Consider the following 14,027-nt stretch of genomic DNA (forward strand, 5'->3'; position numbering starts at 1 on the left):
TTTTGACTTCTTACATTTCTATTGGGTTTTAAACTGCTGGATGTGGGCCATCATCCCATGATCTTTCTCCATTTACAGCTCTACTACAGTCATTGCAATTATGCAGTGAAGAAATGCAAATTGGGTGAACTGTGATTCGTGGAAGTTCATGAGTCTCTGTAAACGTATTCCGAAATTTGCACAATATTTTCATTATAATGTGGAATCTTTTCTTTTTAAAGGAACATTTCATTAACCAGAAAACCCGTCTTTCCACTGTAGGAAATAATATGGTGATGAATTACACTAATTTGTGTGTTTCCACCATTGACTAACATTTATCAGCTGGAGTTGGTCTTTAAAGTAGTATAGAAGTCTAGTCAAAAAGGCTAATAAAATTTTATTGTCTATCCACAAACTATGCTAAGCCTTTATTTGCTGTTTCAAGCTGCATACTGATTCAATGGTTGTCTTACTCAAAGAATGGGGAAGCAAAATTAAAACTGACTGAATCGGATTTACCTGCCTCCAAAAATTAGATAATGAAGAGGAGGGGGAGGTGAAAACTGTGTAATATGAAAACTTTTATTGAGACTAAAATCTAATAAACATATACCTGTGTGTGTATAAAGAATGGGTGATAAAATTGTTGATTTTCTCTCTTCTCTCAATCCCTGGGAATCAAATCAGGTATTCCCCACAGAACTGAACATAGCAGTATTTCTCAACCTCACCAAGATGTGTGGACTTAATTCAGAATTCCCCAAGGAGTTTGCTAGCTGAAGAATTCAGGGAGTCGAAAACCACACATCTTAAAAGTAGTTGAGGTTGAGAAACAAATATAGTCCTTGACTTACAACCGGTTGCTTAATAAATATTAGAAGTTATGACAGCTTTGAGAAGAGCACTTTACCACCATGTAAATTGTCTTTGTATATGTGTGTGTCTTCAAGTAAAGGGTTGACACGTGGAGATGGCCTGGACTAGTCCTCTGCGGTCTTTTTGCAAAGGTTTTTCAGAAGTGCTTTGCCATTGGCTTATTTGTGACTGAGAAATAGTGACTGTCTATCCATCCAACTAGCTTTGTACCTAGGATGAGACTTGAACTCAAAGTTCCTACTGGTGCCTTAACCCCTATAACAAATCACTTGGTTTAGATGAATTATCATGCTCAATTTAACAGATATTGTTATTGAAGTATTAATGATATTAACCCAGAAGTATTGCATTCAGCCATTTTTCTAGATGGGAAAGAACTTTCCTCCCATGCAATAAAAGACAAAATTGATACATTCCTCAAGAAGCAATTCCTAAAAAAGTTGAGTTTTCAGATTTCAAATTTTCTAATTAACAAATGGTGGGCAGATAGATGGTTCTTGGTAAATTCCTTCTCCCAATATTGGCTGTGTCATTGTCTATCTATCATGTCAGAAATCCACCAATGCCTGCTCTTCTAGTGTGGGAGAATCGGGAACAAGGAATTGTCAGTCAACTATTACTTTATGATTAAACCAGGATACATCAAATCCTGTCTTTCTGTAACTAATATTGCCACTGTATATTTATTAGCAAAAAAAAATCCCACCTATATTCAAGGATGGTGATGATGGTTTTGTTGCCCTTCTCACACATCCTTAAAACAAAGCCGATTGTTTATGGAAAAATTATTGTATCAATCAATCAGAACAGAGCTGAAAGGACCTTGGAGGTCTTCTAGTCCAACCCTACTCAAACAGGAGACTCTATAGCAGGGGTGTCAAACTCAAGGCCCGTGGGTCAGATTCGGCCCTCAGGGTGCTTAGATCTGACCCATGGGGCTGCCCTGGAAATAGCAAAGGACCGGCCCACAGTGCCTCTGCCACCGAAAATGGAGCTCGGGAGGGGCTGCACACAAGTGATGTTGAGCTGGCCACGCCCACCTGATCCCCAAAGTCAAACACAACCCCGATTCGGCTCTCAGTGAAATCAAGTTTGACACCCCTGCTCTATACATTTCCGACCAGTCTCTTCTTAAAAAAACCCCAGTGATGAAGCACCCACAATGTCTAAAGCCAAGCTGTTCCACTGGTTATTGTTCTCACTGTTAGGAAGTTTCTCCTTAATTCCAGGTTGCTTCTCTTCTTGATTAGTTTCCATTCATTGTTTCTTGTCCTGTCTTCTGGCACTTTGGAAAATAATTTGACCTCCTCCTCTTTGTGGCAGCCCCTCAAACACTGGAATACTGATATCATGTAATATATCATATGCATAACATATATGATGATGCCACTATCTGCTAATGCTATGCTAATGAGAGGAGATTGCCTTTTTCTTTTCACAATGCTGTGGGCTTGTAACTCAGGAATACCTTATTACATACAGCAGAAAGCCACAAGAAACAGATTGTGGGCTTTCACTCCATTACATACTGCATAGGGGTAACTAAAAACTATACTTGGGAGTTCTGTATAAAACTTTCCATTCCCTGTTCAATTTGGAGTATCTCACACACCAGATGCCGTGGTGTGGATCAGAGTTTAGACGCTCTGAATATCAATTGTACAAATTTACGTAGGGTGTATTTTCAATTCACGCACAATTAGGAAAGAAAAATAAGAGCAACCAGTAGATCAGTCAATTATATCAGATACACTATTTCAGCTAATCTGTCAAGTCCATTATGAAACCACTTTTTGGGAAAATGCAGCGATGGCAAATTTACAGGCTCCAAATCCCACAGAGTGAATAGCACACTAGCTAAAATTTGCTGTTGTCTGTAACTAACATTAAAAGGCCTTAACGTTATGGTTGAACATCATCATCATCAACTGACTCAAAGTGAGGTGCAGAATACGTGGGCCAGAACTTACACACACTTAATGATGACTAGGTATATTTGTACATCGCCAAACAGCAAATGTTATGGTTCAGAAAATATTACATTATTCAAGAATAAAAATTTTAATTTCAGGAAGAAATTACCATAAATGGAATTTTAAAAATCCATTTTAGTCCCATGCAATCATGGATTAAGTTACTCATAATTATATGAAGCTTCATAGTTCAATGGATTTATACTATCTCTTATTTTATTTTAGACTATTAACTCCAGGGTCTGGAGTTAATTAGGCTGTGTTTTATGACATAGAAAAATAGTTTTGTGACATAAGAAAGGGCATTTAATTTTCCTATTTTGAAAAAAAAACATTGACCAATAAATATTAGTCAACATTTAAAACATAAAATGCGGCAACTCATCCCTGCATTATTTCCTTCAGTGGAAAGATAGATTTTTTTAGCTGAAATGTTCCTTTAAAACAAAAGAAAACAAAACACTTTCCACATTATAAAGGGGGGGGGCAGAATCACACAAACATAATTTCTAAGGCCTTTTCTGAGGTTGGTCTGGAGACTGTATGAAAATCAGAATCCATGAAAATATTTCCTTCATTCCCTAAATAAATGCACACCAGGCTGTCTTTAATTGATTGGTTGCTTTCCCGAACAAGTTGTGTGTGATGAGGAACCTCAGTGGAAGAATTCAGAGCATTCAGAATAAAAGGAACCCCAAAGTAATTAAGAGGCTGGAAAAAGAAACCTTAAGATTCTTTTGTTTTTAATGGAGGAATGAGTTATCATGGTCTACATCTGAAAGTAGAAAATCATCAAGTAGAGTGTGGCATGAGATGACAAAAGCAATACCCTGTAGAGAAGAATTCAACAATGACCTTTCAGTTCAAATAAGAGGGCAACACAGTGTGTATATGAGCGCTTGCGCGTCTGTGCGTGCCTCAAAGCCACCCCTTTTCCTTCACTGCTCCAAGCAATTCTGAAAATGGGCATTCCTGCTTCATAAGCTTTTAGGATACACAATCCAAAGGTGGAGACACAACTTCAGTGCAGTGTTTATTAGCTTGCTATCATGCATGGCAAAATGTTCTGGTGTTGTTAATAGGATTTTGCTTCAGGCATCAGTCTCTGCCAGCTACTTCTTGCTTAGAAATGGTTTCAACAGTCATCTATATTCGTTTCTAGAATGTATGCCATTATGGCAATTTTTTTCAGCACTGTTTTACAGATCAGGGGGGAAACCAACAACCCAGGAGATCACCAGTTTGCATATAGCCGTGCCCCAAATCCACATACCATTAAAAATAATTATTCTGAAGTAACTTAAACAAACCTAAGACAGCTGAGAAAGCTGAAATTAAAAGATCAGTCACAGCAGCCATGATTCCTGCTCTGTTAACATTTACTAGAATAGAAGAAATTTACTAGTAGAGCCTTGCTGAACCCAGAAACATTTTCAAATATTGGAAAACATCAGATGAAGGGTTCATTTTTCTGTATAAAACACATAATGGTTATCTGTGTCAGTTTATTTATTTATGACAGCCTATAAAAATGAAGGCTCTGTAACAACTTCAAGCAGGATGGTGTATTTCAGAACACTCTGGGGTACATGTGCAAGTCTCTGTGAGAGAATGAGAGAGAGTGAGAGACAGAGAGAATACACATAAATACATGTAAATGGACGATGTCTTCTTTTAAGCCTGTTTTCAGGAGACAATCCGATCAGTTATTTATTTTCCATTTTTACCTATCTTCCTTTAGAAAATGGACGTAAATTCGGACTGCATTTCAAGGGCTGTGAACATTTTAGGGGAATTATGCTCACTAACATGATATGAGAACTTTTAAATAACAAAGACAAGCAAAGCTTTAAATCTGGAATAGAAAATACAGATGTTAGGCACGTTTTATTCTATAACTGTGGTAGGGTTCGTGTACCTGCCAAGAGATGAATTATATTTGGACAAACCTGACAAAAGAGCTCACAAACACCACATTCTAATTCCTAAAACAAAGCACGAGGCATGTAGTGTTATTCTTTCCAGTCAGACTTAACTGCAGACATCACTGGCATGCTCCAGCAATTGGAAACCAATGGGAATATTAATATTGTCTATTAAGCCCAATTTGATCTCCTGAATCCAGCCCGTCTGTTACCACAGCACTCCGATAAAGGTGTTCTGAGGTCAAGAGGATGTAATATCCAACAGAGCTTCACTATTCCAAGAAGGGAAAAAAAGGCAACAAACCAATCTCTACAACAAGCGTCAGATCTGTTTATAGGAAAATCCAAAAGTGGGTTTTAAATGACATGTTTTTCCAAAGTGAGACTAGATGCTGGAACTAGTTCTAAAACCTAACTGGCTGAGCTTTAGATGCAGCTGAAGACAATCAATCACAGCAGCTAAGAATCAGCTAGAGGGGGCAGAGAAGGTAACCAGACATATAAAATAGTTACAAACCATTCTTTGCTTTTGAACAAATGCAATGAAAGGGAAGAATTTTAGTGTTTTATCTGCAATTAAACATCTTCTAAATCACTTCCTGTGGACTTCTGCAAAAAAGACCAGCTATACTGTAAAATATGGACTGCTGGAAAGCAGGATCAAAAATGTCTTTGACAAAAAGCCACCTTATCAATACTAATACTGGTCTTCCCCAATTTTATGCTCTCCCGATCAGAGGTGGTATTCAGCCAGTGTGGACCAGTGCAGGTGAACCAGTAGTGGAAATTTGGAGTAGTTAGCAGAACCGGCAAATACTTCTGATTGGTGCCGCCCCCGCTGTTTCCTGTCCTATATTCCCTTGTTTTTTAGCTCAGCTGATTCGTGTGGCAGAGTGGATTGCCACGCCTCAGCTGAGCTAAAAAACAGCTCAGCCCACCAGCACTGACAACAAGGGCGGTCTTTAAGTGCTGCATGCGCACGCAAAGCGCTGTTTCATAGAACTGGTAGGAAAAGGTTTGGAATCCCACCACTGCTCCAGATGTGTAGGGTGTTGACTACATATTGGCAAGCACATCTTGAAGACCCTGGATGCATTTCTACATTCTACAACCTCCATTTGGAGTGTTTGAACCACTGGGAAGAATTAATTAATATTGCCAGAAGGAAACATAAATGCTTCTTGAGCAAAAAGTTGCCTTGGAAATCAAGGGAGAACTGCAGTTATTTTCATCAGATAAGATCTGGTCTTATTTCTGAAACAACCCCAATAAAAAAGTGTATTGTGAAGTAAGAGAGACACACAAATTGCCATTTCCATAAGTTAAAACAAAATCTATGACAACCACTTCTGAATGAAAAATCAAGTAGTTTTAGCCCTACCAGTGTGTGTGTGTGTGTGTGTGTGTGTGTGTGTGTGTGTGTGTGTGTGTGTGTGTGTGTTTTCTGTTGCTCATGTTAGATGAGGGGAATAATGCTTATTAAGTAATTCTATCCTGTTCTATCTTTTGTTTTCAGATAGAGCCTAGTCTAATGTGTGCCAGAGATGAGAATCTCTTCAGCCAACTTGCTGCAGTAAACTCATTGCGGCCAACCTGCAGCGGACAAACTGGCCAAGGCCAACTCGCTGCAAGACAATTTGTTGCGGGACAATTTAAAAATTCTATTTAATTATTTAAAATAAATAAACATTATTTTAATTTTTGCCATTCACATTTCATCCTGTCCTTCCTTTTGCATCTTTTCTTTAATGATTCTATTCCACCATTTCTTTGATATTAGTGTAACTCTTGTCCCGAAGCAAGCTGTTCTGTGGCAAGTTGTCCTGCAGCGAGTTGTCCATGATGAGTTGGCCGTGGCAGATTGGTCATGGTGAGCTGGCTGCGGAGAATAGATTCATGTAGGTGAAAAAGAAGACCACTATAGGACACCTGAGAGTCCAGAGCAAGCTCAGTGTTCTCAGAAGAATGCAAAACTAGTAAAACTTTTCTCATTTCTTGATTACCACCCCCCTTTGTGAAACCCATATCTCTATGCCTCCTCAGTCCCACTTTCCTTTGTGAAGCCTTTTTTTTTCATTCAAAGGCACAAAACTCTCTCCTAAGCCAATAGGGACAGAGTTCTTCCTTGATTGGCCATGATTTGGAGCAGGGGTGTCAAACTGGCAGCCTGCGGACTTGATGCATCAGGGCCACTCTGGTTCTGTAAAGGCAAAAAACACTGTGATATGTTGCGATACGTCACGTGACACTATCGAGTTTAACACCCGTGAGTTAGAGAAACGTCATTATTTAAGCAACAATCAAATGTCTAAAGGTGCTTTTGATTTTCCACTAGCTTTTAAATACATCACTGCCACTGTTAATCCCACAGAGCCTGATACTGAGATAGAATCTTAATCTTAAAGATATAATTGTTTATAGAAACTGCAGTTTTAAACCAAACCACTGGAATAATAATCTCATCCAACAAATCATTTTCTTTCTTTTTTCTTTTTGCATCCTGCTGATGTTCTTGCCAAAACAATCTTCAGACATATCCTAAGGAATGATGTAGACTTCCTCATACATTGCTGGAGTAACATACAAACCAAACTCTTATTTCAATGTAAATTAGTCATCCATGTCATAAATGGGCCATGCCTTCGCCTCTTCCTTTTCCTACAAAGCACTATAAATACTCTTTTCTGTAACTTCAGTGTTTTAGCTGTCATTATTGTCCATTGTCTCACATAAAAACAAAAACAAGAATTCTATTAAAAATCAAGCGCTTAACATAAATATTAAAATAATAGTAAGGACAAAATATAACTCTATATCGAACTTCATTACTACCGTAGCACCTATTACCATAAACAAAAGAAATCTGATTTGACAGAAAATTAAGTATGGCTAGTTGAGAGGTTGGTTAGAGAGCCCTAAAATATCATCATTTAAATCACTCGTTGTTTTGTGTTTTGTTTATGGTTGACAATCTTATTAAAATTCATTTCACTAATCAGTTCATTCTATATCACTATGAATACCAAAGAACCCTTTAAAAAAGCCTTCAAGGGAAGGAGATTAGGATTTTACAAAAAAAAATAAAAGGAAAATGGCCACCAGTTAAATTCTCCTCTGGCTTTCCTGTAATGAAGGCTGTCCTACCATGACCCCTTCCTCCTTAATCCCACCAGTCCATCAAAGAATAAAATAATGTACAAGTCCTTTTTTTCAGTTTTCCAGGATGAGTTTGACAAAAGAAGCCACATCTGTTTCTTTGGATTCATGAAAGGTAAAGAAGGGGTGTTGCTAAAAAAGAAAAGAAAACAATGAGTGGAAGGTGACAAAAAGTCCCAATAAAAAACCCATATTTTTAATTTGTTTGTTTGTTTCTTGCCTTTATTATTTTTACAAATAACTCAAAGCAGAGAACATACAACACACTTTCCTCCTCCTATGTTGGGCTGAGAGAAAGTGACTGGCCCAAAGTCACCCAGCTGGCTTTCATGGCTAAGGCAGGATTTGAACTCAGTCTTTCACTTTCTAGACTGGAGCTGTAAGCATCACACCAAACTGGTGTGCTATAATAGGACCTTATTCCCCTCATGATCAGTTTGCAGGCTTCCCACAGACTTTTTAAAAAACTTTTCAGCATAGTGACTGAGTGCTTAGTCGGCATTGGTTGTCACAATGCAAGTATGGGATATTGTTTCTTGAGGGAACAAACTCACAATTGCTTTTCTACTGCCCTTAGCCTACTGAGATTTCAACCTCCATCGACTGTTTCCTACTCCGCATCAAAAGTACATTTCCTGACTTCTGCTGGTTCAGGCAGTATTGTTCACTTGGCCTCCTATGTTTCATTTCATTATAGGCTGCTGACCACTGTTATTGCTGCCCTTGTAGATATTTTTTGTGTTTTCCAATGAAACACGGGTGTTAATACAGCAATAACTCAAATAGGTTCACTGGCAAAATAGAGAAAGTCTGTGTTTGTTTGTTTGTTTTTAAAAACACAACCTCATATCTCTTTTTTAAAAAGAATACTGATATATTACTCCATAATGAAGTCACTGGAAAGTCTTGATAAGCTACCTTTCCCAAAAATTTAGATACCTCACTATGCATATTGAAAATTGTGGCAATAATAAAAAGCAGAGCTCATACTTTCCATATGAGTGAGTGAGTGAGTGAGAGAGAGCGCATATGTATGTTTGTGTATTTCAATTTATAGAAAAGCAGAAGCAAAAATCACTTGGATTAGAAACCTACTGATTCATCCATGAATGAGCCGAGGTGGCGCAGTGGTTAGGGTGCAGTACTGCAACCACTTCAGCTGACTGCTAGTTCTGCAGCTCGGCGGTTCAAATCTCACCGGCTCAGGGTTGACTCAGCCTTCCATCCTTCCAAGGTGGGTAAAATGAGGACCCAGATGTGGGGGCAATATGCTGACTCTGTAAACTGCTTAGAGAGGGCTGAAAGCCCTATGAAGCGGTATATAAGTCTAACTGCTATTGCTATTGCTATCCATCCCTGATGCTAATTCATAAAACATCATATCAAGCAACTCTAGCCTTTGAAGGGGAATCCTTCCTTCCTTCCTTCCTCCCCTCCCCTCCATTCCTTCCTCATTCAGTGATTTCAAAATTGTGCCTGGGTGTTCTGCATTTAGATATACCGTATTTTTCAGAGTATAAGACACACCAGAGTATAAGACACACCCACGTTTTGAAGAGGCACAGCAATTTGGGTGAAGGGGCGGGGCTTCAGGAGGCAAAAAATGCTGTATTCGGTGTATAAACGCACCCAGATTTTCAGCCTCTTTTTAGAGGAAAAAAGGTGCGTCTTATACTCTGAAAAATACGGTAGGTGGGCAGACAACAAGGGAGAACTAGGTGCAAGCTAAGACATGGTCCTACAGGCACCAACTCTATAACTGGCATTTCTTTTGGCTATGTAAAGGCTAAAGGCAGAGAACAGAAATATTGGGATGGCACTATTCTTCTTGCTTCCTCATTTTATTCAAAAGCATGAGTGAAATCTATATTACACTTGAATTCAACAAGATAAACTCACCATTAGCTCATGATACGTAGGTCTCTCTGTGGAATTTTTCTTCAAGCTTTGAAAGAAAAAGAAAGATACATATTATTTTACATTCAGTATATAAGCAACAGCCAAATGCCAATCTAACCCAATGAAAGCTTGACTCTAAAACCGGATGGAGAGATTAACCAAACTAATAAGTCATCAACAATATAAATAAATTCCCCCCAAAATCTTCAAATAAAGTAGGGGGTTTAAAGACTTCACTATTTTGTGCACCAGGGGCTGTTGCTGTGGAAAGAGTTTTTTTGGTGGAGTGGAAGGGGCGTAGTTTTGTGTGCTGCCTGCACTCCCTGGATGGGGCTTCGCTTGTTTGCATGGCCCTGTTTCTGGCATGGTGTGGACCAGAGACTGGAGATTCCTGATATAGAATGCTGTTCTATGAGCATTTTAAAAAAGCAATCATACTATTCTGCACAAATTCAATAGCACAACAAATATACATTCTGATGCATACCCCCTCTAACCGTAATTCTGAAGCATCAGCAGGATATATGCAGTAACCACATCTCACAAGCACAGCAGTAGGGCAGATTTTTTATGACTGAAATTAAATTCCACATGTAAAATCTAATTTGTGTCTGGCTGAAGTACAACTAAATGGAATAAATGTAGCTTCTTCAAGCAAAAATGGTCTGTACCTTTGAGTTTACAAATTCAAGAGTAAGACAGAATAACACTAATATAATTTATAATCTCATATAAAAGAGGTTAAAGTAAAGTTTAAAAGTATCCACTGATGGTACATCATATCCATACAAATTAAATGTGATTTACCATATTCATTTGATTTTATAACAAGTTTTAAAGGAAGACTTTTTGCTCATTTTTGTTCCTTTTAAACAAAATATGAGTTAGAATGTAGTTCCCAGGTAACATTATACAAGCTACTCATAGACTTTAATTTTGTTTACTGGGCTAGGGGAAAGGAAAAAAGAAAACTTTTTAAAAATTCCTTCTGAATTCACAGTGGCAACTGCTTTGAAACTTCTGAAAATTAAATTGATTTTAAAATAGGAATTCAATTCTGCTTACAAAACTGGCATTTCAATAGAGGTCAATATAATCCACAGCATGGCAAAAAATTTAAAAAAGTGGTTTCTATTCATTTTTTTAAATGGCTGCTTTCATGATAATATCATCCTTATGTTTTTATGCTATAAATAATATAATGTGGAAATTTCTAATAAAGCTTGGCTTCTGCTTTATGTACTTGGTGAATGTTTTACTGTGTAGTTTTATGAGTTTTCAAGTTTAACCAAAAATAGTTTTAAATGTAAAAGAGAAATTATGCCAGTTATTTGGTGCTTTAACAAACAAATGTCAAACATTTTTAAAAAACCAAAAAATGCTGCTAGACAGCATTGTGTAGACAACTAATGCTGAAAAAATTTCTGGCTTGCTTAAAATTTTCAATATGGCAACCAGAATCTCATTTTCTTAATTTACTGGCTAAATATTTTTAGAGTTGGATTTTTTTTTAACCTCCAAAAATGTAATTCAGAAAATAAGGAAACCCTTCTACTTTATGTCATACATTGTGGCTTTAAATGGATACCCTTACCTTGCTGGATATCTTCCATACCAAGACTCTTCATAATTAATAAATCATACATTTATATGGTGTAGGACCAGTGGTGGGATTCAAATAATTTAACAACCAGTTCTCTGCCCTAAAGACCAGCTGGATAGGCGGGGCTTGGTGGTCATGTGACTGGGTAGGCGTGGCCAACTCAACGTCACTCACGTCGATGGGCACTTCACCTTAGCTGTTACAATGTAGTAAGGGTTAACCTGAGAGGCAGTTTCTGTTAGTAGGGCAATAAAGGTTAGGCTAGAAACACCAGAATGTTTTCTTCCTGCCTTCCTTACAGGATTAGCCCTGTAAACTGGAAAAAAAATAAGATTTCTTCAAACAACCGGTTCTCCGAACTGCTTAGAAAGTTAACAACCGGTTCTCCCGGATAGGTGTGAACTGGCTGAATCCCACCACTGGGATTCAGTTATACAAAGTTAATTAGCTTACATCCCCCGCAATCCCCAGCCAATAACAGCTATGACCAGTTTTACTAAAGGGAAGTTCTGTATGAAATGAGCTGAAGGAGGAGGAACCAGCAGTTCCCAAGCTAGAAAGAAATGTTACGCTAACTTAGTTTGACCACCTCCCAAGGCCATTACTATAGTCACATATCCAATGAGCCCTGGGGACACAGTGGTTAAAGTGCAGTATTACAGGCTAATTCTGCCAACAGCCTGGAGTTTAGAATCTGAACTCTATAACAGACATATTAAGGCTTTGACTTTTGTGACTGCAATATATGGTTTCAATCTGTCCTGCAATAACAAGTTTATTAACGTCTCAAACTGTGCCTATGAGGCTTTTTAGAAGAAGCCAAGTCCTTAATAGGGACCTGAAGAATCTGAAGAACTAACATTCAAATCCTAGTTAAAAACAACAATTCAAGTGCTATTAATATCTGCTAATATTTGTGAAGGTGAAAGAAAATCAGCAATTTTGGTATCTTCTGTATGTTTAATACTGTATCTGCCAAGTCAATATAAACAATGCCAGGAACTGAGAAACTGGTACCAGATTGCTTTACATCTTACACAAAATGAACAGAATAGATTTTTGGGTAAAACATCTATAGATATGAGTTACTTTACCATTACTGATAAAAGATGCAAGATAACCAAGGTATTCTACTTACTCCAATAGAGACATTACTCCCAAATTTTAAAAATGAGAATAAGAGCTACATTTGACTTTATGCAAACCAAAACCCTAGAATAAATTAAGAAAATTTCAATTTCAGATAAACTGCAGCAGGATGGATTGCTGTAATTAACCTTGGTTCTCAGTTCACAATTTTTTATTATGTTCCGCTTCTTAATACAGAGCTCGAGAGTACCGTTATATGCACAAAAGTAAAACTCATTTGGATCGAACAACTGACCACTCTGCTTTTAAATCAAAGTAACCCTTGTGACTAGATTATCACTACTTGTTCAATCCTTTCAGAAAAAGAATCTGTGATTACTGGTTCTTGGCAGTTTACAATTTCTTATCCATTGAAATAACAAAAAATGTTGCTGTGTTCTTAAAAACTACAATTGATTTTAATGAAAAAATTGATGTGTTAATCTCTTACACTTCACAACAGTCAGTTTCACCAAATTCAGGGAAGGGCAACATTATTTCTTGCTACCATCTTTCATCTCCCTGAATGAAGCTCTCAACCTATCTACTAATATTCATCACAATATCCATACATTATAAACACAGAACCAAAACTTTAAAACAGTATTTGTACCATTTTTATGAATACTGATATTCATATGCTTAATTACTTATCGTCAACATAATTTTCAAATAAATTTAATGCCAAGACTAAGGGGGAGGGAGAGAAAACAAAATTACACTGAACTACAGCAAATTTTATTTCTTTCGTTCCCTGGTAATATTCTTTGTTGCAAATTTTATCCTGTTCTGATTTTAAAACTGATTATAATTATTTAAGTTTCCTCATGAAATAAAATGTTAAAGTAGATCTCTAGTTTTTATGATACATATTCAATCAAGTTAGGAAGGACTAACCCATTCGCTTAGACAATAATATCATAGTTGGATTGAGGATCTGGCATGAAAGGTAGTTTATTACATTGACCTAATTTTAAGAAAAGGTTATACAAGTAGTTCTTGACTTACGACCACAATTAAGCTCAAAATTTATGTTGCTAAGCGAGACATTCGTTTAGTAAATTTTGCCCATTTTACGACCTTTATTGCTACAATTGTTAAGTGAATCACTGCAGTTGTTAAGTTAGTAATGTGGTTGTTAAGTAAATCTGCCTTTCCCATTGACTTTGCTTGTCAGGTCATAAAAGATGATGATGTGACCCCAGGATACTACAAGCATCACAAACATGAATTGGTTGATTTAGCATCTAAATTTTGATCACATGACCACAGAGAAGCTGTAATGGACGTGTGAAAAACAGTCACAAGTCACTTTTTTCAGTGCCGTTTTAACTTCGAATGGTCACTAAATGAACTGTCGTAAATCGAGGATTGCCTCTACATGAAATCCAGGAGTAGATCCTTGCAAAATTACTTGATTGGCACATTACTAATGTATGCTGTGATTTTGGACTTGCAGTTGATTAAGACCAAAGACATCTAGCA

The 14,027-nt window shown here is 37.3% G+C and overlaps 1 protein-coding gene across 2 annotated transcripts in view; it reads right to left on the reverse strand.

Annotated features, from left to right (window-relative positions):
- Positions 1 to 3,557: 3,557 nt before the first annotated feature.
- MAP2K6 (mitogen-activated protein kinase kinase 6) overlaps positions 3,558 to 14,027 on the reverse strand; it is a 116,631-nt gene continuing 106,161 nt past the window's right edge. For both annotated transcript variants that reach the window (XM_087710200.1, XM_087710199.1), the window contains exons 11-12: positions 9,812 to 9,857; positions 3,558 to 8,044 (exon numbers count right to left, since the gene is read on the reverse strand). In XM_087710200.1, the coding sequence (XP_087566326.1) occupies positions 7,967 to 8,044; positions 9,812 to 9,857 (124 nt within the window). In that variant the 3' untranslated portion in view covers positions 3,558 to 7,966. The remainder of the gene's footprint in view (positions 8,045 to 9,811; positions 9,858 to 14,027) is intronic.

This window comes from Thamnophis sirtalis, unplaced genomic scaffold (genome assembly GCF_051295495.1).
Source record: "Thamnophis sirtalis isolate CommonGarterSnake01/CBP01778 unplaced genomic scaffold, rThaSir2_p1.2 scaffold_3, whole genome shotgun sequence".
Taxonomy (NCBI): Eukaryota; Metazoa; Chordata; class Lepidosauria; order Squamata; family Natricidae; genus Thamnophis; species Thamnophis sirtalis.